Raw genomic sequence first — 19,628 nt, forward strand, 5'->3', positions numbered from 1 at the left:
CTGTAATCCCAGCACTTTGGGAGGCCAAGACGGGTGGATCACCTGAGGTCAGGTGTTTGAGATCAGCCTGGCCAACATGGAGAAACCCTATCTCTACTATAAAAATACAAAAATTAGCAGGGTGTGGTGGTGCATGCCTGTAATCCCAGCTACTTGGGGGGCTGAGGCAAGAGAATCTCTTGAACCCAGGAGGCAGAGACTGCAGTGACCCAGGATTGCACCATTGCACTCCTGCCTGGGCAACAGAGTAAGTCTCCATCTCAAAAAAAAAAAAAAAAAGAAAAGGAAAGAGGAAAGAGGAACACACATTCTCAGAGGGCTACCTTACAAAATCCAATACATTTTATTCTATTAAATAAAATCAAGTTTATTCAAGGAATGACCAGGAGTTTTCATCACCTTTCTTCCTACCTCTTCTCTCTTCACTCCACCAGATCTGGCATTTAAGGGCACGGTGGGAGAGGGACACAGGAGAGGCATCGGGTCCTGGAGGCTGGACTTTAAGTGCCCCACAGAGTGGCCGCAGCCTCCCATAGTGCACGATGAGGGAAGGAGGCAGTTCCTATGTCCCCAGGGCGGCATCCCAATGACAGGCCTCCCTCCCATGGTTCTGTTCACCCTTTACAAGCCAGCCACTTGCAGAAAAGTGGGGCACTATGTTCCATCCAACCTGCAGGCAAGTGGCACAAATGGAGGGGTGTGTGGCTCAGCTTGGCAGCCTAGAGCTCAGGAACCAGGATCCTGAAACAGGAGCTGAAAGGGCCAGAACTGGCACCTTTGGGATCTCACAAAAACGGAAAGAGCCGCTTTTTCACGATATAGAGGACCGTAGCAAGAAACAGAGCCAGCGCAAGGAAGATGAGAAGCTTGTCCGTCAGCTCCCGGCGATTGTATTTTGTGATAAGCTTCCGGCCCAGCTGGATGGTCCCTGACATGGACTTAAATTCTTCATTTGCATCCAGGATCGTTCGTGAAGAAGTGACTGAAACAAGAGAGGAAGGAGGCCTAACTCAGAGAGACTGCAGCTCAAGATCCAAAGACCTCACCCTGCTGGCTGGGACGCTGACAAAAACCAGCATTCTCAAGCGAGTTCCTCTGAGCTGGAATCAAAGCATGTGGAGACTAGCCAAGGAGCGGACAAGGAAAGGCTCCTCCCCAGGTCCCATCAGCTCGAGCGAGTGAGGCGGTTTGTTTGGGAGTCCTCGAACGTGAATGTCACCAGGGAGAAGGGCAGAAGAAGCTTGCTCCCCCAGCCACCTCCTCAGCTCTCTGAAGCAGATGGACGCTGTTCAGGGGAACCACCAGCCATAAAACCAACCCGAGGATCTTGGGCGGGCACTGTGAGGTCTGTGTTGGGGCAGCAGCTGAACGCACCAGAACCTTCCACCTGTGAGGTGTGGCCTCTAGGACATCTGCTGGCCAGACTGGCTCTTTGCAGGATCTCAAAAGGGCAAGGGTATGCCAGGCTCTGCCTTAAGCCCTCACACATACCAGTCCCTCAGTCCAGGGACACTGGCTGTAGCTTTAAGAAGGTGACACCTAAGAAGAGGCCAATATCCCTTAAGGGATCATTGTGCCCAGAGTCAGATGTATTTCTGAATATGGGTATCTGGGCATGACGCTGAGGGTAGAAGGTGTACCTGGCGAGATTCTCTCACAAAACAGAGTGAGGCATCATCAGAACAGCCACTGAATAGAATACGTTGAGTGAAAAGGGAAAGTGTAAAGGAACACCTGTGAAATGTTTCCATTTAGGTAAGAAACAGGGAGATAAAATAGTATTTCATTTGCTTAAGTTACAAAAGCTTGGAGGATCACAAGATATTTTTTTAAAAAGACACTGGTAACACTGGTTGCCTCTGGGAAGGGGACCAGAGGGCTGGCAGGTAGGGGTCAGCTGGAGGTCAGAACAGACAGTGATCTTTTCTCTGTCCCTTTTGTGCTGCCCAGAGCTGTGCTGGCCAATATGGCAGCCCCTAGACATGCAAGGCTGCTGTGCATAGAAAAACGTGGCTAATCCAAATGGAGATGTCAGTGAGTGTCAAATCCACAAAATGTTTTTTTGTTTGTTTTTTTCTTTTTTTTTTTTTGAGACGGAGTCTCGCTCTGTCGCCCAGGCTGGAGTGCAGTGGCGTGATCTTGGCTCACTGCAAGCTCCGCCTCCCGGGTTCACGCCATTCTCCCGCCTCAGCCTCCCAAGTAGCTGAGACTACAGGCGCCCGCCACCACGCCCGGCTAGTTTTTTTTTGTATTTTTAGTAGAGACGGGGTTTCACCATGTTAGCCAGGATAGTCTCGATCTCCTGACCTCGTGATCCACCCGCCTCGGCCTCCCAAAGTGCTGGGATTACAGGCTTGAGCCACCGCGCCCGGCCTGTTTGTTTGTTTTTGGGATGCAGTCTCACTCTGTCATCCAGGCTGGAGTGTAGTGGCATGATCTTGGTTCATCACAACCTCCACCTCCCGGGTTCAAATGATTCTCCTGCCTCAGCCTCCCGAGTAGCTGGGATTACAGGCATGCACCACACGCCCAGCTAATTTTCTTCCTGTATTTTTAGTAGAGACGGGGTTTCACCATGTTGGCCAGGCTGGTCTCAAACTCCTGACCTCAGGTGATCCACCCGCCTCAGCCTCCCAAAGTGCTGTGATTACAGGTGTGAGCCACTGTGCATTGCCAAAATCCACACGATGTTTCAAAGACTTAATATGAGAAAAAGGGCCGGGTGCAGTGGCTCATGCCTGTAATCCCAGCACTTTGGGAGACTGAGGCAGGCAGATCACGAGGTCAGGAGATCAAGACCATCCTGGCTAACATGGTGAAACCCCGTCTCTACTAAAAATACAAAAAATTAGCTGGGCGTGGTGGCGGGTGCCTGTAGTCCCAGCTACTCGGGAGGCTGAGGCAGGAGAATGGCGTGAACCTGGGAGGCGGAGCTTGCAGTGAGCCGAGATGGCGCCACTGCACTCCAGCCTGGGCAACAGAGCGAGACTCCTTCTCAAAAAACAAAAAAGAGAAAAAGGAATGTAAAATATCTCAATAATTTTTAATATTAGTTGTATGTTGAAATTACAATATTTTACATAATGGATTAAATAAACTATTTTATTAAAATTAATTTCTTATGTTTCTTTTTACTTTTTAAAATGTGCCTACTAGAAAATTTAAAGTTCCATATGTGGCTCCTGTTATGTTTCTGCTGGCAGTCCTGGGCTCGAGTTTTTATCCTTCTCTATGTTGTATGTGTTACCTTTTCACAAAATTAAAAGCTAACAAGTGAATAAGATAAATTATCAGAGGAAACACAGCAGCGTTTTCAAAATGACAGATAAAAGGAGAAAAACAAACACAGAACAGGAGTCCTCCTCTGCCCGCTTTCTCCACGCCTGCCTGCTGCGATTTCAAAACCCTGAGGTCTTGCTAAGTAAAAACCTAATAGGCCTTTCTTTTTAAACTTTATTATTACGGAGAATTTCGAACCATCACAAAGCAGACAGCATGATATCATGAAATGTCATGTGTCCACCACCCATAACTAAGGACCACCAACCTCTGAAATCCTGTCCCCCTCTCCCACAACTCCCAACTCCTGCAATTGTACAGCAAATTCCAGATACCATATTCCTAATAAGCTTTTTGTTTCAAAATTATGGTCCTAGTAGGCTTTTAAATCAAGCTGAATTTGTGAGGCATAAGGAAGGGGTTAAGAACTGTATTCTTCTCTTTTCTTCAATAGCTATCGCTTCTACGAAATGGGCCCCGAGAACACAGGGACCCTCTCAACACCCCAGAAGCCACCAGCATTTGTGTCTCCTTCCCACTCTTAGCAGGGGGTATCCTGTCACCACACCACAGCATAAAAGCCCTGGACTCGGCCGGGCGCAGTGGCTCACGCCTGTAATCCCAGCACTTTGGGAGGCCCAGGCGGGCGGATCACGAGGTCAGGAGATAGAGACCGTCCCGGCTAACACGGTGAAACCCCGTCTCTACTAAAAATACAAAAAATTAGCCGGGCCTGGTGGCGGCGCCCGTAGTCCCAGCTACTCGGGAGGCTGAGGCAGGAGAATGGCGGGAACCCAGGAGGCGGAGCTTGCAGTGAGCTGAGATGGCGCCACTGCACTCCAGCCTGGGCGACAGAGCGAGACTCCGTTTCAAAAAAAAAAAAAAGCCCTGGACTCAGAGGCCAAGTTGTCTCCCTGCTCCCTCTCTCTCCAAGCACACACTGAGAGGAAGCCCCTGGCTGGTTCCGAGCCCAAATGTTCAGGTAAGTTGCAAACCCAAGGAGTGACCTTGGGGTCACCTGCTTGCTTTTCTTTTGCTTCTGCCTATTTGGCACACTGAAAAAAAAAAGTGGTTCAAAATTATAATTTCTAGGGGTGATCATGGTATTGTAGTTACGGGGTTGTTTCTGCTTTTTCCCCAAAGAGTCCCTTATCTTTTAGAGAGCTGTACTGAGATATTTATGGACGATGTCTGGGATTTCCTTCAAAATAATCCAGATGGGGGACGGGCTGAGGGTAGAACTGAAATGAGACTGGCTGGGGTAATGGGCTCAGGGCTCAGGGGATTCAGGATACCATGCTTTCTACTTTTGTCCATGTGTGCAATTTTCCAAAAGTGTTTCAAGGAGTAAACACCCTTTTTCTGTTGTCTTATACTGAAGGACCCTGGAGAGGGCTGATGTCCTTCTGCGTCACAGAGGAGACACTCTGGGAAAACTATTGGAGGAAACCAGATGGCCTCAAGCAGCCTCTCCTGTAGCCTGTGATTCACATCTTTTAAAAGGAACTCATAGGAAAAATAACGCTGGGGAGTATAATTGTAAACTGAGGTCCTAGCAGTCCTACCAGCAGCCGATTCACCAAACATCTCTTGAAGCAACGATTCCCAAACTTGCCAGGCCATATGGGTCCCCAGAGCCCTCACTGAAAATCAGGCTCCCAGGCCCCTTACCCAGCCCTGCCAACACCCTCTCTAGGAGAGGGGCTGGGGACCTCTGCTTTTCACATGGGCCCCTGCAAATGCTCCCCCTGAGGAAACATTGATGGGGGTGTGGGGTCTTCTAGTAAATAGAAATATGGGCCGGGCGCAGTATCTCATGCCTGTAATCCCAGCACTTTGGGAGGCTGAGGCGGGCAGATTACCTGAGGTTGGGAGTTCGAGACCAGCCTGACCAACATGGAGAAACCCTGTCTCTACTAAAAATACAGAATTAGCCGGGCGTAGCGGCGCATGCCTGTAATCCTAGCTACTCGGGAGGCTGAGGCAGGAGAATCGCTTGAACTCCAGCCTGGGCAACAAGAGAGAAACTCCATCTCAAAAAAAAAGAGAGAAATACGAGCAGCACATCCCACTCTGGATAAGACCACGGTGTCAAGTCATCTCATGAGGGAGAAGCCACCCAAGTCAGTGAACTTCGTGTGGGCTGTGGTGGAGGAGCCTAGAGTGGAGATGCTGGGACAAGGGCCCTAGAGCAGTGTCTCTGGGAGAAGCTTCCTGCTCCAGGCCCGGCTTTACCTAGAGACTGCATGGCCTCCTCGCTCTGCTGGACCTGCTGGGCCATCATCCTACTGATCCCCATGAGGCTCTCAGTGATGGTACTGGATGTCTGGGCCAGGCTCTCTTTGGTGGTTTTCCTAAAAGTTCAGAGGAAGAGAAAGGGGAGGAATGTCAACAAAAGCCTCCCTGCAAGAAGGCCCCATATCCAAATGAGATCTCATGTTTTACCTATCCAATTAGTATATATATTTTAAATGATCACATTCAATGCTGGAAAGGGTATGCTGAGACCCATGCCCCTGTGGACTGCTAGTAGGAACATAAACCAGTGCTGCCTTCTGTAAAGCAATTTGCCAATTTAGGAGCCTTGGTAATGTTCATTCCTTTGACTCAATCATCTCATCCCTGGAAATCCCTCCAAAGGAGACATCCAAAATGCACATAAAGCCTTATGTTCTAAGACGTACCCTGGTGTATTACTTACACTCCTGAAACATTAGAAATGCAAACACACATAGGGGATTGTATTAACATACAATCTACATACTATGTACTGTCAGAATTAGGCTTAAAAAGTTTTTTTTTAAATGAGCAACTCTTGTGCTGAAACAGCAGAATATGAATTTTTTGTTTGGTACAATTTTGACTTTGTAAGAAATGTAGAAGAAGTAAAAATGAGGGCGGGAATATACCAAAATGTTCATGAGTAATAAGATTCGATATTTTTGGCTGGGCACGGTGGCTCACGCCTGTAATCCTAGCACTTTGGGAGGCTGAGGTGGGTGGATCACCTGAGGTCAGGAGTTCAAGACCAGCCGGGCCAACATGGTGAAACCTCGTCTCTACTAAAAATACAAAAAATTAGCTGGGTGCAGTCGCGCGCAACTGTAATCCCAGCTACTCGGGAGGCTGAGGCAGGAGAATCGCTTGAACCCGGGAGGCAGAGGTTGCAGTGAGCCAAGATGGCGCCACTGCACTCCAGCCTGGGCTATAAGAGTGAGACTTCGTCTCAGGGAAAAAAAAAAAAAAAAAAAATTGATATTTTAATTTTGTAATTCATACTTTACCAATTTACTACAAAAAAGTATGCATTTCTTTCAAACTTAAAAAAAATTACTTATATAATCAAATTAAACACCAAGCTGAAAACAAGAGGGGGTTTCCTACAGTGGGTTGTACACCTTGCCAATTGTTATCTATTATTATCAGAGCCCAGAAAAATAAAAGAATAGGTACCTTTGCCTTAAGAGATCTCCTCCCTGAAGAAGTTCTGCTTTCTCTAGATTGTCGATTGCAATTTTGCAGGTGAGATTAGCTTTCCTCCATGAGGTCTGATTGCTGGAATTGGAAGGTTCATGTGTGAGTGTATCCACTCCACCAGGCCATAAGTCAGTTCAATTCACAGCACTTCCCACCAACAAAGGCCACCAGGGGGAAGGCCACCATGGGGGAAGGCCACCAGGCACGGCCTTCAGAGCCCATCCCAACTCCTGCCACTTCCTCCCCCTGGTCCCCCAGCAACTGTTCTTGCTCAGGTCCTGATACCCCTTGACCAGACCCTGAAGACCATCATGGGGAGGTTCTGTAGCTGTCCCTCTACCCCTGTCAGCCCAAGGGGCTGTGAACACGGCACTCCTCTGTGCACAGCTCCACAATGGCTGGACTCAGGGAGACATCCAAACTTCCCATCTGCGCAATGGCTGGACTCAGGGAGACATCCAAACTTCCCATCTGCGCAATGGCTGGACTCAGGGAGACATCCAAACTTCCCATCTGCGCAATGGCTGGACTCAGGGAGACATCCAAACTTCCCATCTGGGCAATGGCTGGACTCAGGGAGACATCCAAACTTCCCATCTGCGCAATGGCTGGACTCAGGGAGACATCCAAACTTCCCATCTGGGCACACAGGCTCTTCTTCTGTCCTGTTGCTTCTAAGGCTGTACTGCTATGGCCTGTGCATTAGTTGGTGCCATCCCTTGAGAACCATGACTTACTCATCTCCAGTATCTTGAACAACCATTTCTGGCCCTTCAGCTGCTGAGTTAATATAGTTTGTAGGAAATGAAAAATGGTGGCCAGGCACAGTGGTTCAAGCCTGTAATCACAGCACTTTGGGAGGCCAAGGTAGGTGGATTGCTTGAGCCCAGGAGTTCGAGACCAGCCTGGGCAACATGGAGAAATCCCATCTCTACCAAAAATACAAAAAATTAGCCAGGCATGGTGGTGGTGCATGCCTGTAGTCCCAGTTACCCAGGAGGCAGAGGAGGGAAGATCACCTGAACCTGGGAAGTGGAGGTTGCAGTGAGCCATGATGGTACCACTATACTCTAGCCTGGGTGACAGAGTAAGACCTTGTCTCAAGAAAAAAAAAACAAAACAAAAACACAAGAAGCCAATCTTTCAAAATATTTCCTCAAGGTTTGTTGTTCTTTCCGTACTACAGACCAATCATGAACGACAGAAACATGATGGATTAGCAGAGCCCTGACTGACACAGCTGATCTACATTCGTCACTTGCGCTAACTTGTGGGTGATAATGGAAAGTTGGTGAACAGCTTCCTGGAGTTAGAAATATGACAGTTGACTGGGCGCAGTGGCTGACGCCTGTAATCCCACTTTGAGAGGCCAAGGCAGGTGGCTCACTTGAGGTCAGGAGTTCAAGACCAGCCTGGCCAACATGGTAAAACCCTGTCTCTACTAAAAATACAAAAATTAGCTGGACATGATGGCAAGTGCCTATAATCCCAGTTACTCGGGAGGCTGAGGCAGGAGAACCACTTGAACCTGGGAGGCAGAGGTTGCAGTGAGCCAAGATCGTGCCACTGTACTCCAACCTGGGCAATGACAGTGAGACTCCATCTCAAAAAAAAAAAAAAGAAATGTGACAATTGTTGATAGACTATGAAAAAGCTAACTGAGTCTAAGAATCAAACTCATACTTCAGAACTCTTATGTAGCCAGCTCAAACCAATCGTGCTAATCTTTGGAAATACTCAAAACTCAAAACACAGAGTACATGAACTGACAGGGTGGTTTTCTAATAGCACCTCTATGCTGAAGGTCTTAATGAGCACCTCCTCCGCCGTTTCACACCTGCCACTTTAAAGAATCCATTACATTTGAAACGGTTTGCAAGGGGGTTCTGCAGGGCCCTGGGATCCAGAGATGAAGGAAGGGTCTGTACCTCTCCTCTACCACCGCACATTCATTTGGGAAAAAGACAAGCAAACAGATACTCACTGTATGGTGTGACAAGCATGATGACCCAAGCAAGCACAACTACTGTTTCAACTGCCAAAGTTTTTTCTTTTTTTTTTCTTGTTTTTTTTTTTTTTTTTTTTTTTGAGACAGGGTCAGCCGGGCACGGTGGCTCACACCTGTAATCCCAGCACTTTGGGAGGCCGAGGCGGGCGGATCACAAGGTCAGGAGATCAAGACCATGCTGGCTAACACGGTGAAACCCCGTCTCTACTAAAAATACAACAAAATAGCCGGGTGTGGTGGTGATCCCCTGTAGTCCCAGGTACTCACGAGGCTGAGGCAGGAGAATGGCGTGAACCCGGGAGGCGGAGCTTGCAGTGAGCTGAAACTGCGCCACTGCACTCCGACCTGGGCGACAGAGCAAGACTCTGTCTCAAAAAAAAAAAGAAAAGAGACAGGGTCTCGTTCTGTCTCCTAGGGCTAGAGTGCAGCAGAATGATCACGGCTCACTGTAGCCTTGACCTCCCAAGCCCATTGCCCTCCTGCCTTGGCCTCCCAAGTAGTTGAGACTATAGGCACACATCACCATGCCCCCAGCTAATTTTTTTTTTAATAGATGGGGTCTTGCTTTGTTGCCCAGGATGGTCTTAAACTCCTGGGCTCAAGCAGTCCTCCTGCCTCAGCCCCCAAAGTGCTGGGATTATAGGTGTGAGCTACTGCACCCAGCCCCAAAGTATAGATTGACAGCTTTCTCTGTTCTGGCCTGTAATGCCACATCATGGATGGCCATTCCCAGCTTTAAAACCCATGCTAAGCTGAGCGTGTCTGGCATAACTTACTATACTTAATACAAGGGCTCCTCTGTACTCAGTGTTTATAATCTGAGTAGGCTTGGTGGCTCAGGAAAGCAAAAGCCATCATAACATAAAGTAATCGCGAAACAGCCAAGCCCTGGATCACTGCCCACCACTCATACAGCCCTCCCTCTGCTTACACTGGCCTCCCCGTGCCTGTGTTTTTGCCAATCGGTGTCCTCCTGACAGCTGACTGTTACATACACAGCTGCTTTCAGGGAAGATGATGCTGGCAAATTGCTCAAATCAGACGCAAAGCCACAAATACAGATCTGGCAGAGGCAGACCAGTGAACAAGAGACAAAGAGAAAACCCATATGAATGACGACTTAGCAGGGGTTTCAAAAGAGAATGATCTAGCCAGGCACAGTGCAGTGTGCCTGTAGTCCCAACTACTTGGGAAGCTGAGGTGAGAGGATCGCTTGAGCCTAGGAGTTCAAGGCTGCAGTCAGCTACGACTGCACTCCAGACTGCGCAACAGAGCAGGACCTCATTTCTAAAATTTAATTTTTTAAAAATAAATTTTTTTTTTTTTTTTTAAGATGGTGCCTCACTCTGTCACCCAGGCTGGAGTGCAGCGATCTCAGCTCACTGCAACCTCTGCCTCCCGGGTTCAAGCGATTCTCCTGCCTCAGCCTCCTGAGTAGCTGGGATTACAGGTGCCCACCACCACGTCTAGCTAATTTTTGTTTTTGTTTTTTTTTTTGTTTTTTGAGACGGAGTCTCGCTCTGTCGCCCAGGCTGGAGTGCAGTGGCCGGATCTCAGCTCACTGCAAGCTCTGCCTCCCGGGTTTACGCCATCCTCCTGGCTCAGCCTCCCGAGTAGCTGGGACTACAGGGGCCCGCCACCTCGCCCAGCTAGTTTTTTGTATTTTTTAGTAGAGACGGGGTTTCACCGTGTTAGCCAGGATGGTCTCGATCTCCTGACCTCGTGATTCGCCCGTCTCGGCCTCCCAAAGTGCTGGGATTACAGGCTTGAGCCACCGCGCCCGGCCTTTTGTATTTTTAATAGAGACATCGTTTCACCATGTTGGTCAAGCTGGTCTTGAACTCCTGACCTCGTGATCTGCCCACCTCTGCCTCCCAAAGTGCTGGGATTCCAGGCATGAGCCACCACACCCGGCCAAAAATAAATTTTTAAAAAAGAGAGAGAATGATTTGAATACCTCAAAGATAATTGGAAAAACCCTCTTTATGATTGCTACAAAAGTCAAATGTGAAGGGAAAGATATTGTTTCATGTTGTCTGACAATTTCATCAGAAAAGTTAAACCTCTCCCAATTCAATAACAAGAAATGGCATATCGCTATAATTATATAATCAAGGATTAGCCACACCTGCAATTACAACCTCAAAGTTGGTTTTATCTTTTGATCTCAATTTTGTTTAATTTACGGTTTTTGTTGCTTTTTTTTTTTTTTTTTTTTTTTAGATAGCATCCCACTCAAAACCTTCTAAATTGTGGTCCACCTTAAGCAGGTTTTCTTTCTGTAGATTTTTTTCTGATACCAATTATCCTTAGATAAAAAAATGACCCTGTATTACAAAAGCAATCATATTTTTTGGTTAAAATACACAATACAGTATAATGTTAAATATGCTTTTGTGAACTATGCACAGCTCCACCTGCTCAGATAGGCCCTATTTATCCCTTCCCCACTCGCCCCCACTTGAGAATTACTGATTGGGAGAGAACATTCCACCCGTGTGCAACTGACGCAATCAGCCGGGTGCGGTGGCTCACACCTGTAATCCCAGCACTTCGGGAGGCTGAGGTGGGTGAATCACATGAAGCCAGTGTTACAGACCAGCCTGGCCAACATAGCGAAACTCTGTCTCTACTAAAAATACAAAAATTAGCCAGGGGTGATGGCGGGTGCCTGTAATCTCAGCTACTCAGGAGGCTGAGGCAGAAGACTTGCTTGAACTCGGGAGGCACAGGGCGGAGTGAGCCAAGATCAGACCACTGCACTCCAGCCTGGGTCATGGAGCGCGACACTGTCCCTCAAAAAAAAACACCAGTAAGTCAGGCAAATACACGTGCAAGGCTCACAGGGAACAAGTGAGCCAGCAGAGGCCGCTGGCGGGGGGAGGCCCTGCCTACCTGAGCATCTGCTTTTTGTGATTCTCCACTTCCTGTAGTAGAAGTTGTTTCTCTGACTCTTTGTCTTGCTCTTTAGCCAGCTGCTCCAGGTCCTTTGAGGAAAAATAACTCCATGTTAAAATGATTTCAAAAGTCAACATGAAAACAGAGGAACATTTCTATTTCTGCCAAGGGCACACAATAGCACTTGAAGCACCCTTTTAAAACAGAACACCTCAGAATGCTAGGTAACATATAACATACATCCTTTTAAATCCATAGGGAAGTCTGCAAGAAAGTAAGGAAAACCCCTATGGCCCAAAAGTGAGAAGGGAACAACAGCTGGAACAGTCAGCCTGGGAGTATGCACGGCTACCCTGGCGTCAGAGCTGCTGCTCCTGTCACCAAGGGCAGGCCCGAAACGAAAAGAAAAACAATGACGAAATATAAGCACACTGATCCCACACTTAGATACCATTAAAATATCAAACTGCTGTTCATTTCCAGATACTCGCAATTTCTGTGCCTATTTCATTAAAGACGAGTAATAGGCAGTTTGAGCACTTGAAGGTTTGAAAGCTCATGTAGGGACAGAAAAATGAAGCCTTGGGCCATCTGAGGCTGAGGTTGGGAAGATGAACCGAGATCACTACAAATCCAAAACCCATGAAAGGTTACAGACACAGGAAAATAGTCTAGAAAAATGTGCATCTACCAGCACAGAGTGAAAACATGGATGCCTGCCTTTTTTTTTGCTATGACTTCCAAATAGAGGGGTTAAAAAAAAATCTCCCCTGAGAATTTATAACCAACCAGGGAGCTGCTCCTCCCACTGATCTAGGGTTCAATTTATCTTCCCTGAGTGGTTCATGAAACTCCATGAAGAGAAATTAACATAAAAAGTGTTCTCGGTTGGGCATGATGGCTCACGCCTGTAATCCCAGCAATTTGGGAGGCTAAGGTGGGCAGATCATGAGGCCAGGAGATCGAGACCATCCTGGCTAACATGGTGGAATCCCATCTCAACTAAAAAAACAAAAAACTAGCCAGGCGTGGTGGTGGGCACCTGTAGTCCCAGCTACTGGGGAGGCTGAGGCAGGAGAATGGCGTGAATCCCAGAGGCGGAGCTTGCAGTGAGCCAAGACTGCGCCACTGCACTCTAGCCTGGGCAACAGATAGAGACTCCATCTCAAAAAAAAAAAAAAAAGTGTTCTCAGACTTGTGATCATCCCAGGAGACCTGGCGGGAAGCTAATGCAAAAACCTCTGTAGAGACTTGGCCTCGACCCAGCCGCACAAAGTCCCTCAGATGAGGTCTGCTGAAGATGAGTGCTCACAGTCCAAAATAACCAAACGCCGAGGAAATAAACTACCATAAGTGAGGGTCAGCAGACATACCCAGAAGTATTAAACCCCAAGAACTTCAGATAAGAGAACCATCAGAGGGACTATAATTAAAGATAGCATTACACCATTCACATTTTTTGGTTTACAAATTAAAACAGGTTCTAGCTTCAATCACGCTATTGATCTGAAATATCAATGTATTTGCTCAATTATACTAATTTACTTATTTACGTATCAATTTGCACATGCTGGTTTGGAACAAGTTTGTGTATCCACCATTTCAATAGCTCAGAGATGACTTTCAATTTATGCCCCCAAATATTGCTGAGGTAGAGAATAAAAGAAATAATCAACTGTGAATTGGAAAAGTTTTGCAAATGTCATCAATTATTTTCATAATTATTTGTTTAAAATCTGTATTTCCTATTAGAATGTAAATTATACAGGCCGGGTGTGGTGGCTCATGCCTATAACCCCAGCACTTTGGGAGGCGGAGGCGGGTGGATCAGGAGGTCAGGAGATTGAGACCATTCTAGCTAACACAGTGAAACCCTGTCTCCACTAAAAATACAAAAAGAAATTAGCCAGGCGTGGTGGCAGGCACCTATAGTCCCAGCTGCTCGGGAGGCTGAGGCAGGAGAATGGCGTGAACCCGGGAGGCGGAGATTGCAGTGAGCCTAGATCATGCCACTGCACTCCAGCCTGGGCAACAGAACGAGACTCCATCTCAAAAAAAAAAAAAAAGAATGTAAATTTTATGAATAAGCAGAGCTGTATCTCGCATTATTCACTACATATATTCCTTGTGCCCATCTCAAAAAAAAAAAAAGAATGTAAATTTTATGAATAAGCAGAGCTGTATCTCACATTATTCACTACATATATTCCTTGTGCCCAGCACATACTGGGCACTGAGTCATTGAATGGAAGAACGAATGCATGGGAAAAAGGGAGAGATTAAAAAGGGGGAGAAATGTACAATTTACTCATGAAAGATTGCCTGGAAGTTCTGTCAAAGAGAACCAGTGATAGTTCGGGAGAAAGGAATGGCGGGGTCGAGTAGCTCTCAAATTCCAGTTTGAGAGCTCTATGTACAAAGACAAACACACAGATACTTACACACAGTCAATGCCCAAGATTTACCATGTGCCGAACACACGATTTTGAGGATATGAGGCCGGTTCTCTAGTATCACACAATCTTGTTTGAAACACACAAAAAAGACATTCAAATAAAAGCTAAAAATGGCAAACAAACAGGAATCTTGTATTTATTTCCAGGTATAAAAAGAGTATGTAAATACTTAAGAAATGCAGATTGAAACTGGGATGGGGTTATTCATTTACCGGCCATGTGCTTATTAGGTCCCTACTAGGTGCCATCATAAATATGTAAATGTAAACGTATTCCTGAGGTCATTTTAATTAGTGAAGGAAATAAACACTGGGTGAGCACCCAGATATTTAAAAAGAACATAAAAATACTCATACTGAAGGTAACAGGTATAGTTGGAGAGTTGAAGTCATGCTGAGTTGAAGAAAAGTCTGTCAAGGAATAAGTTAGCTTAAAAAAAAAGTGGAAGCAGTTCAAATGAATGCCCTTTGATAGAGAACTGGCTAAAAAAAAAAAAAAAAAATGACAGCTATTTAGAAAAGAATGAGAGGCCAAGAACGGTGACTCACGCCTGTAATCCCAGCACTTTGGGAGCCCACGGTGGGCAATTGCTCAAGTCCAGGAGTCCAAGTCCAGCCTGAGCAACATGGCAAAACCCTATCTCTATAAAAAATACACAAATTAGCTGGCGGAGGGAGGTGGCGAGCGGCTGCAGTCCCAGCTATTTGGGGGACTGAGGCAGGAGGAAAATCGCTTGAGCCTGGAAAGTCAAGGCTGTGGTGAGCTGAGATTGTACCACTGCACTCTGGACTGGGTGACAGCCCAAGACCCTGTCTCAAAAAAAAAAAAAGAAAACGAAAAAGAAAAATGAGGACAGTCTCTAATTACTGAAATGGAAAGATTTCCAATATACGTATAATATACGTATAATAAAATTATACTTAATGGCCAGGCGCGGTGGCTCACGCCTGTAATCCCAGCACTTTGGGAGGCTGAGGCAGGCGGATCACAAGGTCAGGAGATTGAGACCAGCCTGGCTAACACAGTGAAACCCCGTCTCTACTAAAAATCTGAAAAATTAGCCAGGCGTGGTGGCATGCACCTGTAATCCCGGTTACTCAGGAGGCTGAGGCAGGAGAATGGCATGAATCCGGGAGGCGGAGCTTGCAGTGACCCGAGATCGCGCCACTGCACTCTAGCCTGGGCGACAGAGTGAGACTCCAACTCAAAAAAAAAAAAAAAAAAAAAAAAGAAAAGAAATTTAAAAAAAGAAATTTGTCTTTTTAAATATTTGGGTAGAGAAACTTGAGTGATATATAAGTAACAAAAGTGACTACCTGTTTGGAAGAGGGGAACAGAAAACAAAACTGGGGCATAACTGAGACTTTTCACTGAATGTTGATATATACAAATACAGACACATATATAAAACATGTAAAAGGAACATCCTTTCAAAAATAAAAAATTAAGATGATTAAATCAGTACTGAAGATGGAGGCAGGAAGAGGTCAGCTAGGTATGGTGACGCTGCTGAAATTCTATAATTAACTCCAATAGCAAAAATTGCACATTTTCAAAATTGCTCTTGAAAATCTCTTAGGTAGGCAAAACACAGGACACAGACATCCTGTTTCTCAGAGGTCCAATTGGCCAGCTTTTCTACCAGCTTTAGAACAGACTGTCTACCTCTGTTAAGCAAAAACAGAGTTGCTGGTGGGCTTTGGGGGCCATGTTATATGAAAAGCACAATTTTTTTTTTTTTTTTTTTTTTTTTTTTTTTTTTTTTTTTTTTTGAGACAGGGTCTTGCTCTGTCACCGAGGCTGAAGTGCAGTGGCACAATCTCGGCTCAGTGCAACCTCCAGCTCCCAGGTTCAAGCAATTCTCATGCCTCAGCCACCCAAACAACTGGGATTACAGGCACGGGTCACCATGCCCAGCTAATTTTTGTATTTTTGGCAGATACGGAGGTTCACCATGTTGACTAGGTTGGTCTTGAACTCCTGGCCTCAAGTGATCCACTTGCCTTGGTCTCCCAAAGTGCTGGGATTACAGGAGTGAGCCACTGTGCTGGCCAAAAAAGCACAAGTCTTTAGACCTGATATAGTCTGAATATTTGTCCCTGCCCAAATCTCATGCTGAATGGTAATCCCCAGTGTTGGAGGTAGGGCCTGGTGGGAGGTGTCTGGATCATGGGGATGGATCCCTCATGAATGGCATAAGCCATCCTCTTAATGATAAGTGAGCTCTCACTCAATCTCTCTCTCTCTTGCTCCTGCTTTTGTCATGTGACATGCCTGCTCCCTCTTTGCCTTCTGCCATGACCGGAAGCTTCTTGAAGCCTCCCCAGAAGCAGATGCTGCTATGCTTCCCATACAGCCCACAGAACCATAAGCCAGCTTAACTCATTTTTTAAAATAAATTACCAGCCTCAGGTATTTCTTTATAGCAATGCAAGAAAGGCCCAATACAAAACCCCAATACCACAAGACCAGGTGCCACAAGACCTATCCAGGGATGGTGATATGGTTTGGCTGTGTCCCCACCCAAATCTCATCTTGAATTGTAACTCTCACAATTCCCACATGTCATGGGAGGAACCTGGTGGGAGGTGACTGACTTATAGACGTGGGTCTTTCCTGCACTATTCTCATGATAGTGAATGAGTCTCATGAGATCTGATGGTTTTAAAAACAGGAGTTTCCCTGCACAAGCTCTCTCTTTGCCTGCCGCCATCCATGTAAGACGTGACTTGCTCCTCTTTGCCTTCTGCCATGATCGTGAGGCCTCCCGAGCCATGTCAGAAGTCCACTAAACTTCTTTTTCTTCCCAGTCTCAGGTATGTCTTTATCAGCAGCATGAAAACAGACTAATACAGATGGGCAGATCCATGATACCCACCTCACCCTCACTGAAGGCACAGCAGTGGAAACATCTCCACTATTCAAACTGCTACTTCTAAGAGACCTCCAGAAGTCTAGAGGAGCAAGCAAGTTTCCACACTCAGAGTACCTCCTGACTCTCCTGGATCCCATTAGGGCAGAGTAAGTGCTAGTTCTCTGCCAACCCAACATTAGGTCCTGTGGCTGTGGTGAGAACAATCCCAGGAGAAAACTCAGGAAACTCAGGGATAAAAATGGAGAACCTAAGACATCAGACTGAAATTACTAGAAAACCCTCAGGAAATAAAGAAGGAAGAAGAAACCAAGAAACCAGAAAAACCATCAGAACAGTAATCAACCCTTGGAGTGACCAGGAGATCCAGAGTTTCTTAAAAGAATGCAATTATCTCAAATTTAAAGAACTGAGGAAGAAGAATCATGAACAATATAAAGCAACTGCCTAGTGTTTCAAGTAGAGGGGCATGAAGAGGAGCTGGCAGGAATGTCTCCAGATAATGACAAGTTTGCAGGACTTTTACTGGACTACTCATGAGGCCAACTAGAGGCCAAGGAGCCAACCCTGTTCCTGTCCTCATGGAGAGGGCCTACACAGGATTCCAGGATACAGATGGACAACATCTTTTTAGGTGTACAGACGCAGTCATCCTTCCAACTCCTGAGTTCCAGCTCTAGGCCTGTGCCATCCCTGTTTACTTTGAGGGGCTGCTGTGGGCCCCTCTACCTATGAGCTGCATGCAGGATCCTTGGATGCCCAGATGGGAGCCTTGAAACATGAGCCCTCCATAGTCAGCTCTATACCTGTTTCCTGGCTTTTTCTCAGCAGCCCCTAGACCCACAAAACAGTGGTCTTTGTCGTCTGATTCTGATCTAGATCCTGAACTTGGAAACAATTAGAACCCAAATCCCAATTCTGTCTGAAGGCAACACAATAGTCTGGGCTTATGCCTGTAATCCCAGCACTTTCAGAGGCTGAGGCAGGAGGATTGCTTGAGCCCAGGAGCTTAAGACCAGCCCAAGCAACATAGTGAGACTCCATCTCTATTTAAAAAAAAAAAAAAAAAAAAAATTGGTCTTTTTTTGAGACAGAGTCTTGCTCTGTCACCCAGGCTAGAGTGCAGTGGCATGATCTCAGCTCACTTCAACCTCTGCCTCCTGGGTTCAAGTGATTCTCCTGCGTCAGCCTCCCAAGTAGCTGGGATTACAGGCATGTGCCACCATGCCCAGCTAATTTTTGCATTTTTAGTAGAGATGGGGTTTTGCCATGTTGGCCAGGCTGTTCTCAAACTACTGGCCTCATTTTCATTTTCAAAAATGAAAGCAACAGAATAACATGATCTATACAGTGGTGCACAACCCTTTGCCCAGCCCAGTGTAATAAGAATAAAACATGAAATAAATAAAACAAACAAACGAAACTGCTACTTGTCACCCTCTAGTGTTTTCTGAGACAGCACATATACCACAGTTGAATTCAGGCATATTGAATGTGTACATGATGTGACTGGTGACTACTGAAATAAGGAAGATGCTGAGCAAAGTAACAGCATTAAAAAAAAAAAAAAAAAAAACCCAGGAGTGTGATGGATTGAGGTAGTGAACAAATGAATAGGGTAGAAAGAAGGTAGAGAAGAGAAAGTATTTGAAGTGGCCTCAGGGTTTCAAAAATTCCAAGGATAATGGTGTTCCTGCCATCCACTTGTTGACACAGCTGGCAGTGTTCTGCACGCAAAAGTTTCTCGTTTTTACCTGGACAGCAGGTTAGTACAGAGTCACCCTCACTGTCTTAAGTGTTTACTGCTCCCATCAGCTGGTGTTTGAAGAACCCAGACGGCTCTCAAGCAGAGGATACACCCAGGACTGAGCCCCCTTCATTGACAGATACTCAGCATCTCAGTTCTGAGAATACCCACCTGTATTCTGTGACGCAACTGTTGAAATTTCTCTTTTACTTTAGTGTTCAGTTCAGTAAGAGCACTTAAGGGTCCTGAACAATCACGGATATCCTAGGAGACATTGAACAGATGAAAGGCCTTTCTTAAGGCAATGAAATGAAATGACACCATCCATACAGTGAGAGAGTTGGTTTAGACCAACTAATATTAATGTACTGATACTGACTATAATTCATCCTGATCTTTGCTGTTTACCTCTGCAACACAAGCAAAAACATTATCATTGGCATTTTTCTCATTCCTCTTTAGATTAATGTTAAATTAATATAAAAGCCTAGAAAGAAACACAACTGCTTTGACCTAATTTTTAGTGCCTAAATTTTAACAAAACATTACCTGGCCAGTATGAAAAAGCTTAAAACAGCTTATATGCCCAACAAGAATGGACATGCGAAAGTTATACTATAACTTTAGAACCTTAGATCCTTTCAACTTGTAAGATGAGGATGTTTAAAGATCTGGCCTCATATGATGAGATTAACTTTTTCAGTGTGATTTTACAAACCGTCAGTGATAAGTTAGAGTGTTTATATAAACATGTTTAAGGGCAGATTTAGAATCTGTTGCTGGACATTCAGAATTACTGGTGCCAGTTTTCAGAGCAGGCTCTGGAGACAGACCATGTGGATCGAATCCTGGCTGTAGCAACTTATTAGCTGTGTAAAGTTACCTGGAAAG

General features: G+C 45.9%; 1 protein-coding gene across 1 annotated transcript in view; it reads right to left on the reverse strand.

Moving 5' to 3' along the window:
- Positions 1-323: 323 nt before the first annotated feature.
- Positions 324-19,628, reverse strand: part of BNIP1 (BCL2 interacting protein 1) — a 111,659-nt gene continuing 92,354 nt past the window's right edge. Inside the window, exons 3-7 of the mRNA XM_050793283.1 lie at positions 18,909-19,001; positions 11,660-11,751; positions 6,733-6,834; positions 5,515-5,633; positions 324-982 (exon numbers count right to left, since the gene is read on the reverse strand). Of these exons, the coding sequence (XP_050649240.1) occupies positions 786-982; positions 5,515-5,633; positions 6,733-6,834; positions 11,660-11,751; positions 18,909-19,001 (603 nt within the window). The 3' untranslated portion in view covers positions 324-785. The remainder of the gene's footprint in view (positions 983-5,514; positions 5,634-6,732; positions 6,835-11,659; positions 11,752-18,908; positions 19,002-19,628) is intronic.

This window comes from Macaca thibetana, chromosome 6, assembly GCF_024542745.1.
Source record: "Macaca thibetana thibetana isolate TM-01 chromosome 6, ASM2454274v1, whole genome shotgun sequence".
In the NCBI taxonomy this organism is placed as follows: Eukaryota; Metazoa; Chordata; class Mammalia; order Primates; family Cercopithecidae; genus Macaca; species Macaca thibetana.